This window comes from Danio rerio, chromosome 12, assembly GCF_052040795.2.
Source record: "Danio rerio strain M-AB ecotype USA chromosome 12, GRCz13ab, whole genome shotgun sequence".
In the NCBI taxonomy this organism is placed as follows: domain Eukaryota; kingdom Metazoa; phylum Chordata; class Actinopteri; order Cypriniformes; family Danionidae; genus Danio; species Danio rerio.
In genome coordinates this window covers 39,401,788-39,423,763 of record NC_141032.1, presented here as the reverse complement: position 1 = coordinate 39,423,763, position 21,976 = coordinate 39,401,788, and the positions used below count along the sequence as shown (strand labels likewise).

Below are 21,976 nucleotides of genomic sequence, written 5' to 3'. Positions count from 1 at the left end.
GGTTCCTTCAGAGGTTCTGGAAAACAGCGTGAGATCTCCAATGTGAAGAACAATGGTAACACTGGGTCCCGAGGGACAGAAAGAGCTGACAGGAATGCCAGAGCTTTAACAGATGGGTCCAGAGAGGCAGGGATTACACTCACAGATAGACCAAAACTTCAGACATGTGGCCCATATTAAGATTTGAATGGTGCTGTCAGCTAACATGAGATGCACTTTAGCTAGAGATGAAATAGTAAAAAGTAAAAATATACTTCAGTTTTAATGCGTGCATGTGGTTCCTCTTATAGTGCATATTTTGACATCAGCAGAGTGGTGCACCAGCCGAGTTTAACGATACATGCATTTTTAATTGATTTAGATTTTTTTGTTCAGTTTAATTAGAAAGTTTAAGTTCTTTAATACAGTTTTAAACTTTATTACAATTTATTAAACATGTTTATCCTCTGCTACACTCATTCAAACTACAAGTTTTTATACATTTGCTTGGATTTGAATTTTACTCAAATGCTTTTCTTACTATGATTTTCTGTTTTGTTTTTAGTCCAAATATCAAAAAAAAATGTTAAATTAAGCATTTCCTAGAAAAGCAAAACATAAGCTGGGTCCCAAATCGCATACTTATGCACTATTCTACGCCATTTTGTAGTATAAATAGTGCAAGTAGTGTGTTCACATTGAAAACTCTAAAAATAATAAGTGCACTTTAATTACCTGGATGATGCACTCATTCAGCCGCTAAAATGAAGTGTGGAATGATGGACACTTCACGCACTCAACGACCGCAGGTTTGCTTACGTACCTGAAGGGGCGGAGCGATCAGACGCACATGTTGAATAACTTTATTTATTTTGGATGGTGAAAGCAAAATTCTCCTACAAGAGTGATTATAGCGCCTCCCATTGGTAAATGCGGGAATACTTATTATTAGCAGGTATTATTTGATAATTTGGTCGTTTATTTCACTGATTTGACAACCCTCAAACGTCATCAGAGAAACGATTTGAATTTCCGCTTAGTAAAAAAAACTTTAGTGTGCCATTTGGGACAACACTGCATACATATACTATCCTGTTGAGTGTGTAAGTGCATAAGTACATAGTGCATGAGTGCATAGTGTATAGTGTGCCATTTGGGACGCAGCAATACTCACTGGCCACTTTTTTAGTTACACCTGTCCAACTGCTCATTAACAGAAATTTTTAATCAGCCAATCACATGGCAGCAACTCAATGCATTTAGGCATGTAGACATGGTCAAGACGATCTGCTGCAGATCAAACTGAGCCTCAGAACGAGGAAGAAAGGTGATTTAAGTGACTTTGAACATGGCATGGTTGTTGGTGCCAGACGGGCTGGTCTGGGTATTTCGGAAACTGCTGATCTATTGGCATTTTCAGGCACAACCATCTGTACTGTTTACAGAAAATGGTCTGAAAAAATTGAAAATATCCAGTGAGTGGCGCTTGTGTAGGTGCAAATGCATTGTTGATGCAAGAGGTCAGAGGAGAATGGCCAGACTGGTTCGAGCTGATAAAAAGGCAACAGTAACTCCTGTCACTCCTGTCAGCTAAGAATGGGAAACTGAGGCTGCAATTCGCACAGGCTTCCCAAAATTGGACAATAGAAGATTGGAATAATGTTCCCTGGTCTAATGAGTTTTAAATTCTGTGGTGACATTCGGATGATAGGGTCAGAATTTGTCGTCAGCAACATAAAACCATGGGTCCATCCTGCCTTGTATTAGCAGTTCAGGCTACTGGTGGTGTATTGGTGTGGGGGATATTTTCTTGGCACACTTTGGGCCCAGTAGTACCAATTGAGCATCGTGTCAACGCCACAGCCTCCCTGAGTATTGTTGCTGACCATGTCCATCCCTTTATGAGCACAGTGTACCCATCTTCTGATGGCTACTTCCAGCAAGATAACGTGCCATGTCATAAAGCGCAAATCATCTCAGGCTGGTTTCTTGAACATGACAATGAGTTCACTGTACTCAAATGGCCTCCACAGTCACCACATCTCAATCCAATAGAGCCCCTTTAAGATGTGGTGGAGATTCGCATCATTAATGTGCAGCTGACAAATCTGCAGCAACTGCGTGATGCTATCACGTCAATATGGACCAAAATCTCTGAGGAATATTTACCGTACCTTGTTGAATCTATGCCATGAAGGATTAAGGCAGTTCTGAAGACAAAAAAGGTTCCAACCGTAAAGTGCCGGTGAGTGTACAGTCTTGTTTTAAAAATAAATATCAAAATGATGTGTGTTTTTCCTTAAAACAAGCTAAAAAAATCTGCCCACTTGAAACTTACTGAATTTTGGCATATTATTTCTAAAACAAGCCAATATATTTTATTGTCTATAAATATTTATTGATTTAACAATTCTTTAGATATTTAGTTTAAAAACAAGACAAAAAATCTAAGAAAAGAATTCTTATTCAGGAAATGTTTCAACATGTCAAACAATTGACACAAAGTCAATGTAAAGTTTTAATAATGATCATCAAAACAAAGCTGCTTGATTCTATTAGAGTTTTATGTTTCAATATTTCCATTCAATTCTCTCTCTATTTCTCAGTCACAGCGCACTCCTTCTGAAGCAGCCGCACTACGCATGCAAATATGGATTTTAAAAATGCATGAAAACTACAAGCAGGCGACAATCACTCTACTGTCTGTGTCGCTCAAGATTAAGAGTGAGACGCCTGCAGTCAAAACGCAAAGCCTCGTGGGATAGCGCAGGTCTTCACAGTCTCCGTATCTACAGGAACCCCTATGCAGGAAAGCATTGTGCGCCCACAGATATGGAGATGTGATTACTTGCTTTCTTTGTGACAACTCCTGTTCTTGTTGTTCCAATGACATGAGGTCGTCCCCAATCCAGGATACTTTTCTTTATAGATCGAGCATTAAAATTTCATAGCAGGCATCATTAGAGAACACTGAATCCAGTCTGAACGGGTGCAAAAACAACACAATGACAAGCTAATGTAAATCAGTTTTTTGGTTTCTTTTCAAAATCAACTATCAGGCGAGAATGATTACAATTAACGTTGTTAAGGGAAGCAGAAACAAGTGTGCCGAGCACTTCTACAACCCTGATCAAACGCAGAGCACAACTGAAATTAATGTTTTACAAAGCCTTAAATGACTTCAAAGTGTGATTTGATATGCTGCTTCCTAGAGTCGCGCTTCTACATTTGCATCTGAATATATCTGGAGATTCCTCGAAACAAGTAGGTGTAGAAGCTCCTGAAGGTTTAGATCTTTTTAATATATATCAGTAGGAAATTTCCGAGATCATAGTTCTGGGGTTTCAAGTTGTAATGAAGTATGAATGCATGTTAAGATATTTTAAGGTGATTAACGTGTCAAAATGTGAGATGCTGAGATGGGGTGTAGTTATTAAAAAGATTAAAGAATCAAGTATATTTTGGCAACGTTTACACTAATACATTTTAGATTTAAAACACCACACTGGCATTTCACACAGTTTTTCTAAACAACTCTCCGTTTACACCACACCACTGAAAACGCACATCATGTGACCATACACACACACTCTGGCATGCGCTGCAACATATCTACCCAGATGAGAGCTGTGCTCGTCGGACTGTTCTGGATCCAATCAGTCATGATATTTATGAATTAAATGATATTTAATTCATCTTGTTGTCTATATCTAACGACATATTCACAGACTTTGGTCTTTTGAATCTATTACTTGTTCTCAGGTAACGTGTTTTGGCTGAGCGCAAAGATAAGTTAACCAGGTACATACTGTATAGTGACTAATTGCTTTTATTTCCTACAATGTATAAACTTATTGTACGTTATACTTTTATAATGGCCATTGTTGATCATTAAAACTGATAATCAGCAAAAGAGAGGGTATGTTTCGTATTTTCAATGAAAATGAAAGGAGGCAGTAATGTTATAGGTTCTGTTTTGTTATTAATATGCATACAGTGAAGATAACGATCACATTATGCAGCTACACGACGCCTCAACATTTCTGCTGTCTGTTAAGTTGCTAATATCAAAATAAAAACCCTCTATCATGTTTTCATTTTTTTGCAAAGAAAGTGAAACAGCGTAGCCAGGATGATGTGAATAAGGTTATAAAGTACACTGTTTCCTTTGAAGATTTACCTGACATGTCCTCGGGAGTTTGTTTTCCATATCAAACTTGCAAAGTCTGAACTTACAAGGAGAGGATGCAGGACTGAACTGTGTGTACTCTACTTAATATTGAGGGAAAAGTCCTAATCAGAGAGGTGAATGTCTGCCGCCACGCCTCTGTTTTTCAGATTTCTCAGTTTTCCTCAGCAGCGTTTCAGAATGAAAATGGCCTCTCTAACGTTTTCAAAACGCACCATTTTCGGTGCTCGAAAACTGTGTAAACGGGGCCTTAGACTCGAGTATATTTTCACTTTTCAATGCTGTCATTAAGGACAATGTCATTTAATGTTCAGTGTCAGTTTCATTCTTGACCATCCTGACACGTTTCGTTAGTCTGTACGTGCTACGCTACTTTTAGGTATACCCTACTGACCTTATTCTTCAATGTAGAAGTGTGCTGAAGCATCCCTGAAAGCTTCTATTATCCAGGCATAGTTTCTGGAGGAGTTAATGAATTCACAGAGCTGGGTGCACCTCTGAACAGATCGAGTGGACTCAGACACAGCGCCAAACTAATCTACATTGTTTTTCAGCCTTCATAAAGAACAGAGCACAGCTAGTCTCTCTCGATAAAATCTATGTTAGCCATTTAGCAATGAAGTTAGAGTCAGCGGACAGACAGAAGCCCGGGCCATGACTCAAATCTGCAAAGTGAATTTGAAGCACGAATGAAGCAAGTCAATTCTAAATGTTCGTCTGGTGTGAATACAGCATTAGAACTTCCGATTCAGTTGCCTATAGGAAAAATGACTAGGGATATAAAGGGCCAAAAACGATCAAACTACTTGCTCTACAAATAAGTGTGTTCATGACAACACATAAAAAATATTATACAGAAAAATATTATAATAAGAAAATATCTGTTTATAACATCAAGCAGAACAACAAGCTGTTTTTAATGTCCAAAAATCAATGGAAGTAAATGAAACCGGAAGTCTCGTGCCAAAAAGATTCAAATGGGTGAAGAATAAGGTCAATAAGTAGAATTTATGACACACAGAACACAGAGAATGTTTTCACTGATTTTTTAGCCAATCATTTAGTCTTTTTATTTACTTGCGTAAATGTGTGTGAATCAATATATTTATTACATTTTTATATTTATTTCAGTTATATTATCAACTAACATTCAAATGTTTTATGATGTCTTTAAGTAGAGATAATATTAGAGAGACTTGCTTTGTTTACCAAACAAGTGGATCTAATTGGATTTGCATTGTAAACCTTAAAGTTAAAAAGTTATTATATTTTATTTTGTGTTTTCAGTTTTTATTTTAAAAAAAAAATTAACAGAAAGGGCAAAAAAATGTCAGCAGATTCTGTCTGACCCTTCCTGTAGTTGCCAAACGGAACATGTTAAAATTAAGCTAGAAAAACATGCACTTTTTATTAAGAGTTATTGTAAAAGTTATCAAAATCTATATTAAATACATAGAAACTGTATAATAATGCACTGATATTGAAGATTTGATCATATAATCCTAAATATTACAATAACATTTATTATTCATATTATTAGTAGCAATTATTATATTATATTATTATATTATAATTTCTCTATTGTTATCATTTATTGTTACTAGTAGTAGTACTTTTTTCTTATTATACAAATACTATTTTTTTATAAACACTACATTTATAAATTCATATGTGGACCTAACCCTAAATCTGCACAATTACATAGAGTTTTAAACAAGTCATTCAGCTAAGAAAAAAGTTTTGCACATCCCTATAAGAGACAGGCAACAAAAAGTGAGGTGAGCCATAGAGAAAAGGTCAGGGAAACTCAGTGTGTTTTGCTTCGGCTTGTCAGACGCTGTTCATACTCTTGTGTGCCTGCCATCCTCCGCCGACCCACCGCACACTCACAGCCGTCTATCTCAACAGAAGACATGACACGAAGCCACCCCGAAATACCAGGACAGGATTTACAAAAACAACATGGAGTTGACACCTCGCAAAAGAGGCGGTGGGAAAAATGCGACTGTGTCCTTGTTGGCAAGAGGACGCACAAGAAGTATTTTCTTTGCTGTGGCCTCTTCACCCGACTATGAATTTTTAGCATTTAGCTTGAAAAAAAAAAGGCTCTTTTGAGTCAATTATCAAATTAAGTGGAATTCAGGGTAACATTTTCATAGCAATCAACCTAATGGCCATAAAGGTTTAACTCAAGTTGAACCCAAAGCTACATCATCACAACAGCAGATATATAGCTGAGCATATACCTACAATCTCAGCAAAACTTTTTAGCATCCAGGTAAGCAAAAGTACAATTTTAATAAATAATATAATATGCAACTTCGAAAAATAAACCGACCAGAAAGGATCCAAACCCCCAAAACATGCAACCGTAAATGACATATAGATTTAAACTGCACATTTTGTCCCCTTCGCGGAATTCAGCATCAACTCTGGCTGGCCATTGTTAAGGGATTCTGGATTTCTAACAGCATTCCTGACAGTTTCCAAACAAGGTTACACCGAAATAAGATACCACAAAATTGCAATGTGACTTCAGGAAATACTCCCAAGAAACCAAAGGCTAAAAGCGACAGCCACCGATTCCCAGGCCTGTCCTTCTCGCCTCAAAGTAAATCTCCTCACGGACACAAGTAAACACAAAGCGGATGGGCTTTTGAGATCCCCCCAAAATCAGCTGCTTGGTGTTTGATGTTCAATCTGCAGACAGCAAAGCTTAACAGGATCCACCTTAACTTTGATTTGTTTGTTGTACGTTTAGTGGACTCTACAAGCTTGAAAGGATCATCTTTGATCACAGCAAACCGCACGGGGGTGGCAGGGATGTTTTATAATGGGGTGAAGGAGAAAAAAAAAAAAAAAAAAAACTGGCACCACATCTAAGCATGTCATTCTTCTTTTATTTCCCTCTCTGGAGTTATAAAAACCATAAGGATGAGTTAAGAGCAGGGATCAGTTACCGCCAGGTATGGGTGTGCCTAAGACCTGTCACATTACACAAGATGAGTCAGGACTAGGAAAAAGAGATCAGAGAACTACTACAATGACCACATGGCACCTGATTCATGGCAGTGTTATACCAGTTTCTCGGTTTTACTATGAAAAACACACAAAAAAGGCTGATCTTCACAAAGCCGGCGAGAAAGAACAGCATTCATCAGGTGTTCGGCACACCAAATAAATGCAACACAATCAGAAAGGCTTTCGTTGGCTATGTGTAATGCAAAACTGTGTCAGCAGGGTTAAGATCCAGGCATCTTTGTACACGCTGCTAGAAGATATGATGACAATCACGTCACAGTTTCTGCATTCACACAGAGCTCCAAGACTTCAGATAGTGCTGGAGGCTTCGGGAACAAAAGAGACAGACTGTATACAGTTTCTCTTACACAGTGTATTTGTACAGTGTAAACAAACCTGCCATCAAGTACTTCAAGTGTGATCTTGCAATCTAACCCACAATAATAAAAAACAAAAACTCATTCATTTACTTGTTTTATGTTTATTTGTAGCAGTAGATTTTTCTTAATATTTTACCAGTTTCTTTTTTTTTTCGATAAGGTTCAAACCTTGTTTATGCATTTGAATTTTGGTCAGTATGTGCTCGTATAATCGTGTCAGCTAATTTTGGAATTTTTTTATTTAGTTTATTAGGTATTAATATGTCTTTATGAGGGTGTTGGTTAACTGGCAATATGTTTGCACAATTATAAGTAGGCTGCTTTCAAGGAACTCATTCGTTCATTTTCTTTTCAGCTTAGTCCCTTTATTAATCATGGGTCGCCACAGTGGAATGAACCACCAACTTACCTATCACATGTTTTACGCAGCGGATGCCCTTCCAGCTGCAACCCAACACTGGGAAACACCTATACACTCTTGCATTAACACACATACACAATGGACATTTTAGCTTATTAAATTCAACTGTACCGCATGTCTTTGGACTGTGAGGGGAAACCAGAGCACCCAGAGGAAACCCACACCGACATGGTGAGAACATGCAAACTCCACACAGAAATCCCAACTGACTCAGCTGGGGCTCAAACCAGCGACCTTCTTGCTGTGAGATGATTGTTCTACCCACTGCGCCACCATGGCGCCCCTTTTAAGGAACTATATGAACCAATTTTCAATCCTAACATTTTTATAATCTTTATAATATTTAATGATTAGGGGTGTAACGAGACACTCCACGAGACCAGACACAAGATTGGGTTCACAAAAACGAGACGAGATTTTTATACTAATTTTAAGAAATATTTTTAGTGATGAAATAAATAGAAAATATTCTATTCAACCGAAAAAAAGAAAAGTCACAAAATGCAAAACTATTTAGGTGCTTTTTAAAATCAACATGTAATGAAAGTTATTTTACATTTATTAAAACAAATTATTTCACAAATAAATACTTCAGCCATGTTGTCATACTTCCTCCAGCGTGCAAAAGTAACTCCAAATTTGATTCAGGATTTTAAAAAGTTTTGATTCAGCATTTGATTTTACTGCAACTGTGATTGCCTTGTGGGCACATGAAGGCGTGCACATGAAAAATGGCAGATGTGCATGAACAGAGATGTGAAGTTGTACAAATCTACATTTGTTGACAGAGAGTTTGGGCTACTTACCAGAGTTATGGGAAATGTCCGCCCCCAATATTTAATTGAATAAACATGTTTTATTGTCTTATGCCTTACCCAGAATATAAAAAAATACATAAATTAATTTAGGTCATTTACTTTAGTCTTTACTAGTAGAATGTGAAGAGACTTTCAGCCAGCACATCAAAAAATGTTTCTAAAGACAATCACCCACTGCACCTTCAATGCCTTCATGTTGTCCCAACACAAATCAATTGTGTGGAACCCAGAATTTACACCTGCACCTTTAATTTCAAGGTCTTAAGGATCTCTTACATTTTTGACACATTAATTATTATACTGTAATTCAATCTAAATACCATTCAAATTCAAAAACAACAATAAAATATAAATATGCAAAGCAAAAGTTTCATTGTTTTATTAAAGTACTGAAACTTTTATTAAAGCATGGCATCCATCTGAGTCAGAATTTTTAAAGATCTTTGCTGACTCTTTTGTATAAAACTGGTTTGTGTTATATAATAAAACCTAATATAATTTAGCGTCCAAGTAAAGCTAATTAAATAATTTTACTTTCTTTAATAATGCAAAACGGACATATGTCTACACAATTCCAACAATGTTTTGAATTCTCAGCAAAAATATCATCAACTAGATAAATATACAATTTTAGTCACACTGTGATATTTATTTTGGTTGTACCACCCACCCTTACTGGCTACTGTGACGCACTACATTTCAAATTTCTGTGTGTGTACACATCCGCGGACACAAAACCAATGACGGCTTTGAGTAGGAGGCGAGACAGAGGGGCCAGACACCGTCTCTTTCCATACTGTAACGTGTAGAGTGAAGACTCAGTGAAAATGCCAACCGCTTGCCACAAAAAAGCTAGCTCCACAGTGTATAGATTAAATGTCTTCTGAAGCCAAAGAAAGCCTATTAGCCTCAGACGGAACCTTCAGAAACACTTGAAGTCACAAGGCCATCCAACCCGAGGTAAGCAACAGAAATACCAGGGTTTCACTTAAATAATAAAACTAACATCTGATGCCTGTGTTCCAACAGGCTTTTTTGGCATATAAAAGCACACGTGATTGATGAACCTGTTCTAAGCACTCCATCCCTCCTCACTGTTCCAGCTCAATTAGAACTTCAAAGACGGCACATCAAACGCAACAAATTTACAGAGCGCCCATCTGTCCGCCTTCACTCGCGCCATATTCGGCCATTACCTCAACCTCTTCAGCCTCTAAGACCTTGTATTAATTTTATTATCAAACACACTTGAAGACCAAGTGAGCTCTGATTTTGAATTCAGCAAAGACGTCAATTATAGCTAATCAACTTTTTCACCATCTTTAGGACTTCCAAAATGACTTTACGATTTATTTAAACCTTTCATGCTTATCCAAGTTTTTCTCCCATGTTACTGATTTAGCATAAATTGTATTATGGACAATCTGTTGTTCAGCATGCTAATCAAAAGGGTACCTGAGTCTGTTTATTCACTGAAATAATGTTTCAAATAAATAGACTTTCTAATGAAAATGTATGCGTTTCTGTACTCTGTTGAAAACAAAAGATGTTCTAAAGAAATCTAACCATCTTTAGCCACAGTTGTCCATTAATGCTGCACGATATTAAAAAAAATCTGACATTGCTATATTTTGTCTTTCTGCGATATACATTGCATATATAACTAATAAATTACATTATTTTTAATTATCATAGAAAAGATAAAAGTGAGCTATAGTTTTCCAAAGAGTCTAACAGTATTTGTGTACACATATTGAATAATTAACACCGCATAGCCTTTATTGTATATAATGTAATCTTTAATAAAGTTATAGACATTGTCATTTATTGTGGTCAGATGTTAAGCTGTTTACACAAGCCGCTTTTCCACTATCGTGCTGAATCGTTCTTTAAACAGAACTGTTCCATTCCGTGCCAAACCGGGCCAGACAGCACGGATACGGTTTCATTTTAACTATTTATTTTTTTCATAAAAGCAAAAGCAACCATGTGACTAAACACTGTTATGCCGCTCTATCATATAGGGGTGCTAAATATAGGTACATGTGCACCCTTATTTATTCATATGTTGCGCAGCTCTGGCTAAATTTTATTTGGAGGGAAAATTACCAAAATGTAACGTGATGATTGAAAATAATTGGAGGGGAAATAAATAATATTTAAAATCTCTGAACATAACAGAAAAATAAACAATGATAAGACAACAATAATAATGCATTTGCATTATAGTGGCAGAAATATAATTTTGGACAGGCCTTGTCAAAGGTGAGCGGGCACTTTCACTAATAAAAACACAGCACTTAAATTATTTCATTTTAAACAATTATTTAAATTACACTGCGTTTTTATATAAAAAGTTGATAATGATATAAAATATACTACATTTTGATGGTAAAATGAAACCAATTAAGCGATGGCTGTTATTTGTTTTACTATTCAAACATTAAATAACGAATGCAGCAAGTGAAAAAAAAAACGAATATGAAAATATATCGCAGGATTTAAAGCATATAAAGCACTATTATATTTAGCAAAATGATGCTCTATTATCTTTTTATTTTGATCATTTTATTTTTATTATTATAATTATTTTTGTGTTCATAATTAACTAACAAGTTGTAGGCGAATTATTGCTAGACGTTTTAGAAAATATTTGCGTAGCTATATTAAAGATCACCACAAAAAAAAAACACAGAAACATGTTACATGCCTCATAAATGTCATATAACTTATGTATAATTGAATCATATAATTGCCTATAGCTGAAATAATAAAAATTGCTCATTTTATTTTTATAAAACATTTGTGAAAACGTATTGATATTTTTTTAAGTAAAAGCAATACTGACATTTAAGAATCCATATTTATTTAATTATTTCATTCTTTTGACTTGTTTATTAGTGCACATGCTATAATATAAATCATACAACAGTACCTTGGACAGTTACAGTGCCGCTCCGTAAAGCTTTCAAGCAAAGTCTTTTGGACGGCCGACATTACAACACGAACATGCCGTCCTTCAGGTGGTCTCGCCGGTATTAACAAGCTGTCCTGGCTTTGAATTAAAAAGTGCAATTATTTCCTCGTTGTTAAAAGAGTCTGCAAGTTCGTGTTCCATGGATATAGTGATGTTGTTGTGGAATTTAGACATCGACGATGCAAAGCGTGACTTTATTCGCTTTATTCGATGCGCAGCAGGAAAAAAAGTCAGCAGCGCAAGTCGCTTGCATGTCTCTCCCGGATCAGAGCGAGTTTTGTGCTGTGGAATACAGCGCTGCGTGCAATAAACTCACATTCAGGCAAGCGATGTAGGTCTGTATTCAAGTCAATAAAATAATAACTTTAATGAATAAAATATCTTCGTAAGAATGTGATGAGTTATTCACTTCTCTTCCAGAGATTGCTCTATGGTTTTAAAATCCTTTTCAAATATCGTTTAGACCTGGATCATTATTTTATATTAAATGTACTGTAGTTTATTGAGGATGTCTGATGACTAGCGCGCTTCTGCTGAGCCAGCTGTGGTAGCTTAGCAACCGAGTCGCGACGTCAACACACAGAATCTGTCAGCACAGTTCAGCACGGTTGTCTAACCGTGCCGAAAATTCCGGGCCAAGAACGGTTTGTAATCGTGCCGCGCCGTTCCAGGCTCAGTGGAGAAACAACCGTAACCGTACCGAAGTGTTCTTAGAACGGTTTGGCACGATAGTGGAAAAGCAGCTTCAGTCACAGGCCCAAAGGGATAGTTCGCCCAAAAATGAAAATGTACTCACTCTTCACTTGTTTTAAATATTCACGAGTTATTAAAATATATTTTTGTGTTAAACATGAAAAAGTTTAAACATTTGAAACTAATCAAGGGTGAAATGAAAATAGTGAGTAAAGTTTCATTTTTAAATGCAATCACTTAAAAAACGCATGCAGATGATGAACTTTTACTTCATTATGGTTAAACTCTGCATTGATTATAATCAACTATTATCCTAACTCAACATTGCAAATCTTGCGATGTGACTATTGTAGATGCACACATTGTGATATTGATGATGAAATTATATATTATGTGGCCCTAACATCCATGGTAGGACAAACGAATACTATGAAAGTCAATAGTTACAGGAATCTTCACAGGATCATGTTTTTGCAATTGATTTAGAAATTCTGATTCAGTCGCTTATGAGAGAAATTACTAGGAATAATAAATGGCAGAAAACAACTTGCTCTACAAACACGTGTGTTCATGACAATACATGAAAAGTAGAATAATATAATAAGAAAACAACAGTTTGTAACATCAAGAAGCTTAACATGCTGTTTAATGTCTAAAAAGGAATGGACGTGAATGAGGCAGAAAGTCTCGAAGATTCAAAAGGCAGGCACACTCGAATGTGAAGATAATAGTAAATTATTTTGATGTTTCGTGACCCTTTAAATGTGCCGTTTTTAGAATTTTTTTTTTTTTCACATTTACACAAGAGATCATTTTGAATGCATTTTAATACAAGTGAAAATAGTAATGCAAGGAGCAAAATCATGAGTAGGCCAACACAGAATTTAAACATGCAAACATCTGCAGATTTTTACAGTATGTAAATTTGTGTAAATATACATTTATTCTGTTTTTATATTAATTTCAGTAATAGTATTAATATTTTATGTATTATAATAGAGACAATATATAAAAGACTTGCTTTGTCTATCAAACAAGTGGATCTAATTGGACTTGCATTGTAACATTAAAAAAATATATATTTTTTTATTTCATGTTTTCATTTTTTTGTTACTTTGTTAACAAAATCATTCTGCATATATTAGGGTTGGGTGATTAATCGAAAAGTAATTAAAATTGATTAAAAAATCAAAACCACATTCAGTACCTAAAATCGATCACATTTTTCCAGGTCGATTTTTTAAAATTATTTTCCCTACCGCGTATGGAGTCGTGTGACCCCGCTCCTCTGGTTTATTCTTCTGCTTCGAGTGCATATGGTCCAGTGCATCCTTTGCATAGTTGCAAACCTTCGCCGTGGCTGATGCACACCTCTCAAAACATTTAACTATGGCAGTCACTCGACACAGTAGTATAAAATCTTCTACGGCCACTTTGCCACATCTGATCTCTGGTCAAGTAGGACGATGGACCCATTCTTAAGCATTACTTTGCACAACAATAATGATGATTGGAAGCTGTGCCAGAGATGCCTTGAGATGGCATATTTTCCATTACATTAAAATTATTATTCACATCAAAATATTTGTTTACAGAAAATGCAAAACGTTTCTAACAGTGCAAGTTATTCATTTTCACTTTTTTTTATATAAAAAGATATATTGATGTTCAATAAATAATCATAGATAGCTGATATAGCTGATGTGTGTTTCCTTCACTTATGTTAAAATCAAGTAATGCATCCTTCATTCAAACATCTCTCACTTGTAATATGCAAGCATATTTACTCTATGAAAGTCAGTGAACTATGAGGGCAAATACATAAAATAATTAAATAAAATAATCGTTTAATATCGGTAATAGAGTTAAAATCTTCATTTAATCAAGATTTAGATTTTAAGCCAAATCGCCAGCCCTAGTATAAATCCACCTATTTTATATGAACATTATGTGCAGAAATAGCAAAACATACCCACAGACACTGTCTGGCCCGATTTATGAGTAAATATAAAGTCAGACACCATAAAGAGAGTGAACAAAAAGATGAAATAAACCACCATCAAGGCTCAACCCAACGGTGTGAACATGACCTTCACCAAATTACATAGCCACACCTGGGTTTCGGTCAAAGAGCTCCATGCATTAAAAGTAGCAGGTGATGAAACAGTCTTCATTTAGCTAATACTTTAAAGTCACGAAAAGCCTTACTGCATAAAACGTGCTCCGCTTCCAGCAGAAAGCTGATTACGGATGGAGCAAAGCACGGCATATACAACATGCGTCTCCCGTTCTGTTTCTTTTCATTCTTGCTCGCCGAATGCTTTCATCTGAAAAACATCAGAGCGGCACTGCTAATCTGGCCTAATGTATTTTTTTAGACACACAGCAGGAGAGGAATGCAAAAGACTCTACAATTGGCTCACTTAAGTGCTGATTTCTTTTCTCCCTCTCTCTAAACGAATGACAAAGTGCGCTGTGAGAGCCCATATCGAGTGCTTGTGTCCCGTGTTTGTGTAACACACAATGAAACTCTGCTGGGCATTGCGGGACTCACTGAAGTCAAGCCAAAACTGCAATGAGACTTCATCCATCTAGCTGTACACAAGCAAAACAATAGAAAAATCAACAGACCGCCAAGTAGGCAATTACTCTGGCTGGAATGCTCGCGCAGAGTCGAGGTTAAGTACCAAAACTAGCGGGTAATACATTTCTAACCATCTACAACTGGATTTGTGTGGTCTGCCAAGGGCCTGAATCATTACATCTAGCCAAACTAAGGTCATCCAAAATTGAGATGTCAGAGCTACTTATAGATTCATGGAGATTTAATTCTGAAAGTTTGCAAATGAGTGAAGTGATTTTTATGAAATCTTTATCTCAAGAACAGTCTAAGTCATTGGTTCTCAAAGTGAGGTTCGAGATCCCCCAGGGGGTCACGGGACAATTTCTCGCTTGATTTCCAAAAATCTCATTCATTTTATTAAACTATTAGAATGACCATATTTTATCCTTAACCCACAGAAGAACAAAACAGTAGTTAATAGTAACATTATTAACATGTTACTATTAACTAATAAGAATAAAAGCCATGAGACAACCGATTTTTTGTGAGCCCTGGGATGATTATGTTAAATTAAAGACAGCAATAGCATCAGAGGTAACACATTGATTTTATGGCACCAGTTAAAATCAGTTTACAGCATTTTAACAGGACATTAAAAAATAAATACAGGACTAAACATGGAGGATGATCTTCAAGTCGCGTTCTCTAAAATTCAATAAATGAATAGACTTAGGCCTATTGGTATGTGTGCGCAGTTGTGTGCAAGGTTATATATTTATAACCACCTCCAAGAAAACTGGAGGTCGCGAGTCACTGGCATTGTTATTTTAGGGGTCGCGGGCTGAAAAATTTGGGAATCCTTGGTCTAAGCCTCAATATTAAAAATAATTATTTAGTTTTACTAATTTTACTAATTATAGTCACTCTATAAGGACCTAATTCATTTGACTGAACTGAATTATTATTTTTGGCCCAATTTTGTGCATTTTACCTAAAAATTCCCTCAATACTTTAGGACAATTCAATTCTATATTGTTGTATAGATGTATGTAGGGCTGCTCAATTCTGGATAAAATCAGAATCACGATTTTTTTTTGCTAAGAATAACGGTTATGATTTTCTCCCAATTCAGTAGATGTAAAATAAGTTATTACGAGCAAACTATTATTGAAAAAAAAAAAATCTGCGGATGTTTTTTGATAGTTTATCGTAACAAAAAAAATTTATATGAAATAAAATATAATACCTTTACAACACAAATCCAATTAGACGCATTTATTTGGCAAACACACAAAATAATATATCTACTAACTAAAAGACAGAAAATATTACAATACAAAATGTAATGTAAATAAATAAAATTTACATCTTCATATTAGTCAGTAATATTACTGAAATGAATTTAAAAACTGGATAAATATAAATTTACACACGTAAATAAATGGACTCAATGATGGGATAAAAGATTCTGTGTGGGCCTAATAAATACAGCTTGCTGGCTGTTTTAACACCATTTGGAGTCTGACAATGTCTTTGTGGCTGAGCAACGTATATAAAAAAAAAAAGTGAAGACTCATGTGACACCTTTATGCTTGCCACCTGATCTTGAAAACATTATCGGCTGAATCGTAGAAATCCTGGATAAAGATTGTGTAAGGGGGGTCAAATCGAGATTGCGATCTTTAAACAATTAATTTAAGCAGCCCTAGATCTATTGCAGCAAAAATGCTTGATTAAAACCAAATAAGAATTGAAAACAGCACACATAACTGAAGATGATGGAGAGGGATATGTTGTTCTGTTACTGTCGTAAAGACGTGGATAAAAGAGATGCGTTTCCTCTTTTATCCATGATTAGGGAATTGAAAAACTGTAAAGGTAACTGTCTATTGATGTTGAGAATTGTATTTCTTTGCAATAAAAACATAAATATAAAAGAAACTATGAATATAAATATACACTAAATTAAGCTTGTATGTTTACAATTTAAATAACGAGAATAAAGTTAGACAAATTGTGCAGGGCCAGTGCAAAATTAATCTGTAGGTTTTATTTAGGTAAATTTGAATTCTTGAATCTGAATATCTAATTCTTTAACCAGAACACACCTGAGACTATTTCTTTTCTAAGAGGTAATTTGTCGTTATTTAGACAGCTGGAGAGAATATAAAGCAAAGTGGAGATGAAAGGTGTAAAGGAAGAGATGAGACCATGAGCCATGACTTAAACATAGGAAGCCCAGAGCAGAACGATGCATAGTGTGCGGTGATTAATTTGCTTGCATACACATACACTGTGTTCTAACACTTGCTAGCTTGTTCCAGCTGAATGTCGGGTCACTTAGCCTCAGATGATGTGTTTGGTCAAGTCACGTTCTGCTGAGTATGCGGTTATTTCATGAATGTGTATGGGGTGACTGACCTGATTGATGGAGTTGGCCGTACAGGACGAAAGACCTGTTCCCAAAGAAGCCATCAAAAACCCGACAGGGTCAAAGGGCACTGGAGCCATGGCGAAGCCGGCAGCTGCTGTAGTAACCACAAGGGCTAATGACAAAAAAGAGTGAGGTAACAAAGGGTTGGTTGGTTCAGCTGAAATGGTTAACTGAGTTTCTATTAAATAATGACAAAAATACCTACAATTAACAATCTAAAAGTAGGCTAACTAAAACCTGGATAGTAAATTCCTGAAATAACTGTACATATTAATGTGTATCACTAGGTTGCATCTATTCGCAAAATATAAAATATGTAAAATGTAAATATGAACAAAACAGCAATCATTTACTTTTATAAATACTTTTTTAAAGGTATACTGCACTTTCAGGCTAATTTTACATGAATCCCCGTCTTCCCATCTCTGGGAAACATCCACACACACATTCACACACACACACACTCATACACTACGGACAATTTAGCCTACCCAATTCACCTGTACCGCATGTCTTTGGACTGTGGGGGAAACCAGAGCACCCGGAGGAAACCCACGCAAAGGCGGGAGAACATGCAAACTCTACACAGAAACGACAACTGAGCCGAGGTTCGAACCAGCGACCCAGCAACCTTCTTGCTGCGAAGCGACAGCACTACCTACTGCGCCACTGCTTCGCTGATTAAACATTTTATTTGAAACAATTTACTTGCATTAAATATGCTTGTGTATAATAAACAAATAAAAAATCCTCTAGCAATTTTAAATCAATGCAGATACCAAAACTGGATGTCTAGTATTTGACCCACATGCAAAAAGAAGATCTAAATACCTGTTAATTTCAGTTTGGAGAGCCGTGCGTAAATCCCTGGTAAATCACTGTATTGAACCCTCATCTCTTTCCACTGGCGGGCCTCCAGGCGAGCTACTCTATCTGCCTCTGGTTCGACCTGGTTGCTTTCCGTGGCACATGTCGACACCTCAGTACCAGGCTCAGGCTTTAAGGCTGGGATTTGCTGAACCTGTCGTACCATCGAATCATCTCTATCATCCAGCACAGCAGAAACAGGCTCCTGCCTGGGTCTTGCTCTCTGGCACAGACCGCTGCTGCTCTTCACATACTGATGGAAAAGAGAAAAAACATACAAATTATTTATTTTTTGTTTTTGCATGATGTTTGTTGTATTTTAACAGGAAAAGATACTTGATACAAGATACATCAAAAAGTCTCATGTATACTTGACTGCACAATTAATTAAAATAAGACTAAGTTTCAACAAAAGTTGCAGATGCACATCTTTTAGAGAAAGCAGGGCTCTGTGATCAATAGAAAATCTCCTTTAAAGACCAGAGGACAATCATACATGGACACTGCAAATACACCATAAAATAGAAAAACTGGAAATCAAATCAGTGCAGATGACTTCACTGCTTTTCATTCTCAACATGAACAATAAGAACACAACTACGATGTCATCTCACATAATGTTTTATCTCTCGACTCGACTGAAGTTACGAAGTTTAGAGTAAAAATATGTTATTAAACGTGGAATTTTTGCATGCTTTCAAATTTAAGACTTTTTAAAGACCTTTTCAGGACCATGAAGAATACTTCTAAACGCTGAGGATTTTTTTTTATTGACCCAGAAGAAAAAAGAAAGTACTTGCCCCATCAAAAACTAATTCTAATTAATTCTTAGCAACATATTTTAAATATGTCAAATATGTGTCAAAACAAGCAGACCCTAGTTGCATACATACATGTTTTTCAAGATAACATGAAACGAAACTCTATAAAAATTAAATGTATGCACAAGAGACTTTTCTAAAAGTTTTATTGAGATGTTTTGTTGGGGATTAGATGTGTGTTGAATCAATTGGGTAATGTAAATTAGCTTTAAATAAACAAGGGAAAATTAAGACCCGTTTAAGGACATTGAAGACAATATTTCAGTGAATTTAAGTCTTTTTAAGGCCTAAAATTAATTATTAAGATTTAAATGTTTAAGACATTTTAAGACCCCGCAGACACCTTGGATCATCAGCAACACAGCCATAGTTTAATTTTGAAGTGATGCAAACAGCTGTCAAATCGCAAAACCATTCTCCTAAAACCTTAATAAATCAAATTAATGAACTTTAATTTAAATAAAATCATTTTTGTTTAGTTTGTCAGTAAACTATGAATCTGTGTCGTAAATGCTGCTCCATCCGAAAGCAGGTGCTGGAGATTTACTGCTGTTTACAGAGCTGGCTTTACTGACAAGATACACGATTATCACCTCAGTTTATTTGTGCACACCTAATGTATACCCAGAATGTGTCAGTGAATTTTAGCTCAACAATAGCTCCTCACACAGGTCTTTTATTTCAGCATGCTGTTATTCTGTGTCTTTAAATTCAAATGAGCTGCTGCTACCGAGCCCCCTTCCAGCAGAGTCTGGCATTTTAAAGCAATGTCAGTTAGTTAGACAACAAACACATACACTTGTTGTCATATAAAGCGATGCGAGGCCAATCAACTTATCATTCCTTAATGTTATATCCACACAAAAGTATCAAGACAAAAGTAAAATAAGTAGGTTCCCATAATATTGCAGGGCTCGAAATTGCAACCGTTTTGGTCGCATATGCACCCGAATTTGATCTATGTGACCTCAAAATATATTTGGAAGCATTTGTGCGATTGCATAAACTTTTTGCCATGCGACAGGTTTTTACAGCAAAATTTTCACTGTATGCGCATATTTAAGAGAAATTCATCTTTGCATTAAAAAACAGCAAAAGCATAGCTCAGGAATAGTTTAAAACAGTAGTGTGTTAGTTTTGATTAGTGTTGCTTTCAAATACGATAAATCAGTTAATATAAAACTTGTAGTAACGGTGCTCATGATTTTTGGTGGGTGCCGCATATTTTGGTTGGTGTGCCTACATTTTTTAAATTAGGAGCACCGGTGCTACCAAGAAAAAAAGGTTCATTTCAAGACCTCTATTGAACAGGTCTATAGAACATTTGGGGAAGAAATTGCAAGTATATTAGTATAATAGATCTGTAAAACAGTGGCTCTGCAGCACCTTGACTAGGCCTCATTCCATAAGACATCTGACTAGATACGATACCTGTCTCTTCAGAAAGCAGAGATGCTGAAACGTGATCCATTCAGCCTGATTTTTCTTGCAGAGCTGAATCAGACTTCTGGCACTCATATGACTCCTCGAAGCATTTGCAAACAGCTTCTGTTGCACACTGGAACCAACCAAGCCTTCAAAAAAGAACAACAGTTATTAGCTGATATTAAACTTTTTATTATTTTTATTATTAATTCTATATAAATTTCATATTTGAAAAATTTAGTAGCTTCTGGTAACTTGTATTTCACTGACATTATTGTTATTAATGCTATGAGAATTAGTGCCATATGAAAATTTTAACAGTGGTCATTTGTGATTCACTAATTTTTCCGTTTATTTACACATTCAAACTGCATAAAGAGGCACTGGTCTCTCTGATCTGTCAACCTTTGCTAGTTTAATTTGATTATCTCAATCAATACACTGTATGTATCATGTCAACACGAGACACTTTGTTAAACTTTTTAACATCAAAGATGAATCGTAACATTTTGATATAAATTTAGTGTAAAACCATTCCATTCAAATTAAAAAAGGTTATGACTTTTTCAAATTTCACAAACTTGATCTACAGCTACATGACAACATTCCAGTGATAGAGGTAAAGTTGGTTTTATATTCACAAATTTGCTCATTTAGAAGTCACTATATTTTTTACCATGTCACTTTGAATATTAGATCGGAATTAGCATGCAAGTGTGGCTTGAAAACAACATTAACGCTGTTTATTTGACTGTGAACAATGTTGTACTTTAATAGTCATTTGCTGCTAATATGATTTCGCTATTTTGAGTTCGCAAATAATGCTTTTCTAAAATGATACTAAGGGAAAGTCCGAATGTGCGAATATAAAACCAACTTTACCACCATTTTCCAGTGACAAACACCCCTCTCTATCTATCTATCTATCTATCTATCTATCTATCTATCTATCTATCTATCTATCTATCTATCTATCTATCTATCCAATTCTTTCTCTAAGATCAGTAAAATACACAAATACAGATGTGACTTCATGTAAATACTGTAATGACTCCTTATCAACATGTCCATGTCATGTAACGTTAACACTGTTGTTATTTTAAGGTCATGCAGCTGCAGCAGCGCTAGGCTAATCGGCTAGCGTTTCTTCAAGATATCACAACAGAGTGAACTAAAGATCACATATGCTTCGTCGACATAATATAGCCATTAATACCATCAAGCTGAAGGCATTTCCAGGCTCCCGTCAGTTTACTACATGACGTTCTGTACATGTTCTTCCAGAAAGTGACCGGCAGCCGCTGAGTCCCCTTCACACGCAGCAGCGCGCCATCTTGACTGTGTGTTTCCTGTGACGTATGTCCGCAGGAGAAGTGCACGAGCCACGC

At 35.9% G+C, this 21,976-nt stretch overlaps 1 protein-coding gene across 2 annotated transcripts in view; it reads right to left on the bottom strand.

Annotated features, from left to right (window-relative positions):
- cox10 (cytochrome c oxidase assembly factor heme A:farnesyltransferase COX10) overlaps positions 1–21,976 on the bottom strand; it is a 69,122-nt gene extending 47,146 nt beyond the window's left edge. Inside the window, exons 1-4 of one of the 2 annotated variants that reach the window (XR_015503484.1) lie at positions 21,805–21,930; positions 20,595–20,737; positions 18,307–18,595; positions 17,463–17,587 (exon numbers count right to left, since the gene is read on the bottom strand). Coding sequence is in view for 1 of the 2 variants with exons in the window: in NM_001166259.1 (NP_001159731.1) it covers positions 17,463–17,587; positions 18,307–18,595; positions 20,595–20,737; positions 21,805–21,862 (615 nt within the window). In the remaining variant the exon portion in view is untranslated. Of the gene's footprint in view, positions 1–17,462; positions 17,588–18,306; positions 18,596–20,594; positions 20,738–21,804 lie in introns of both variants that reach the window. The other variant, NM_001166259.1, reaches the window with a different exon arrangement.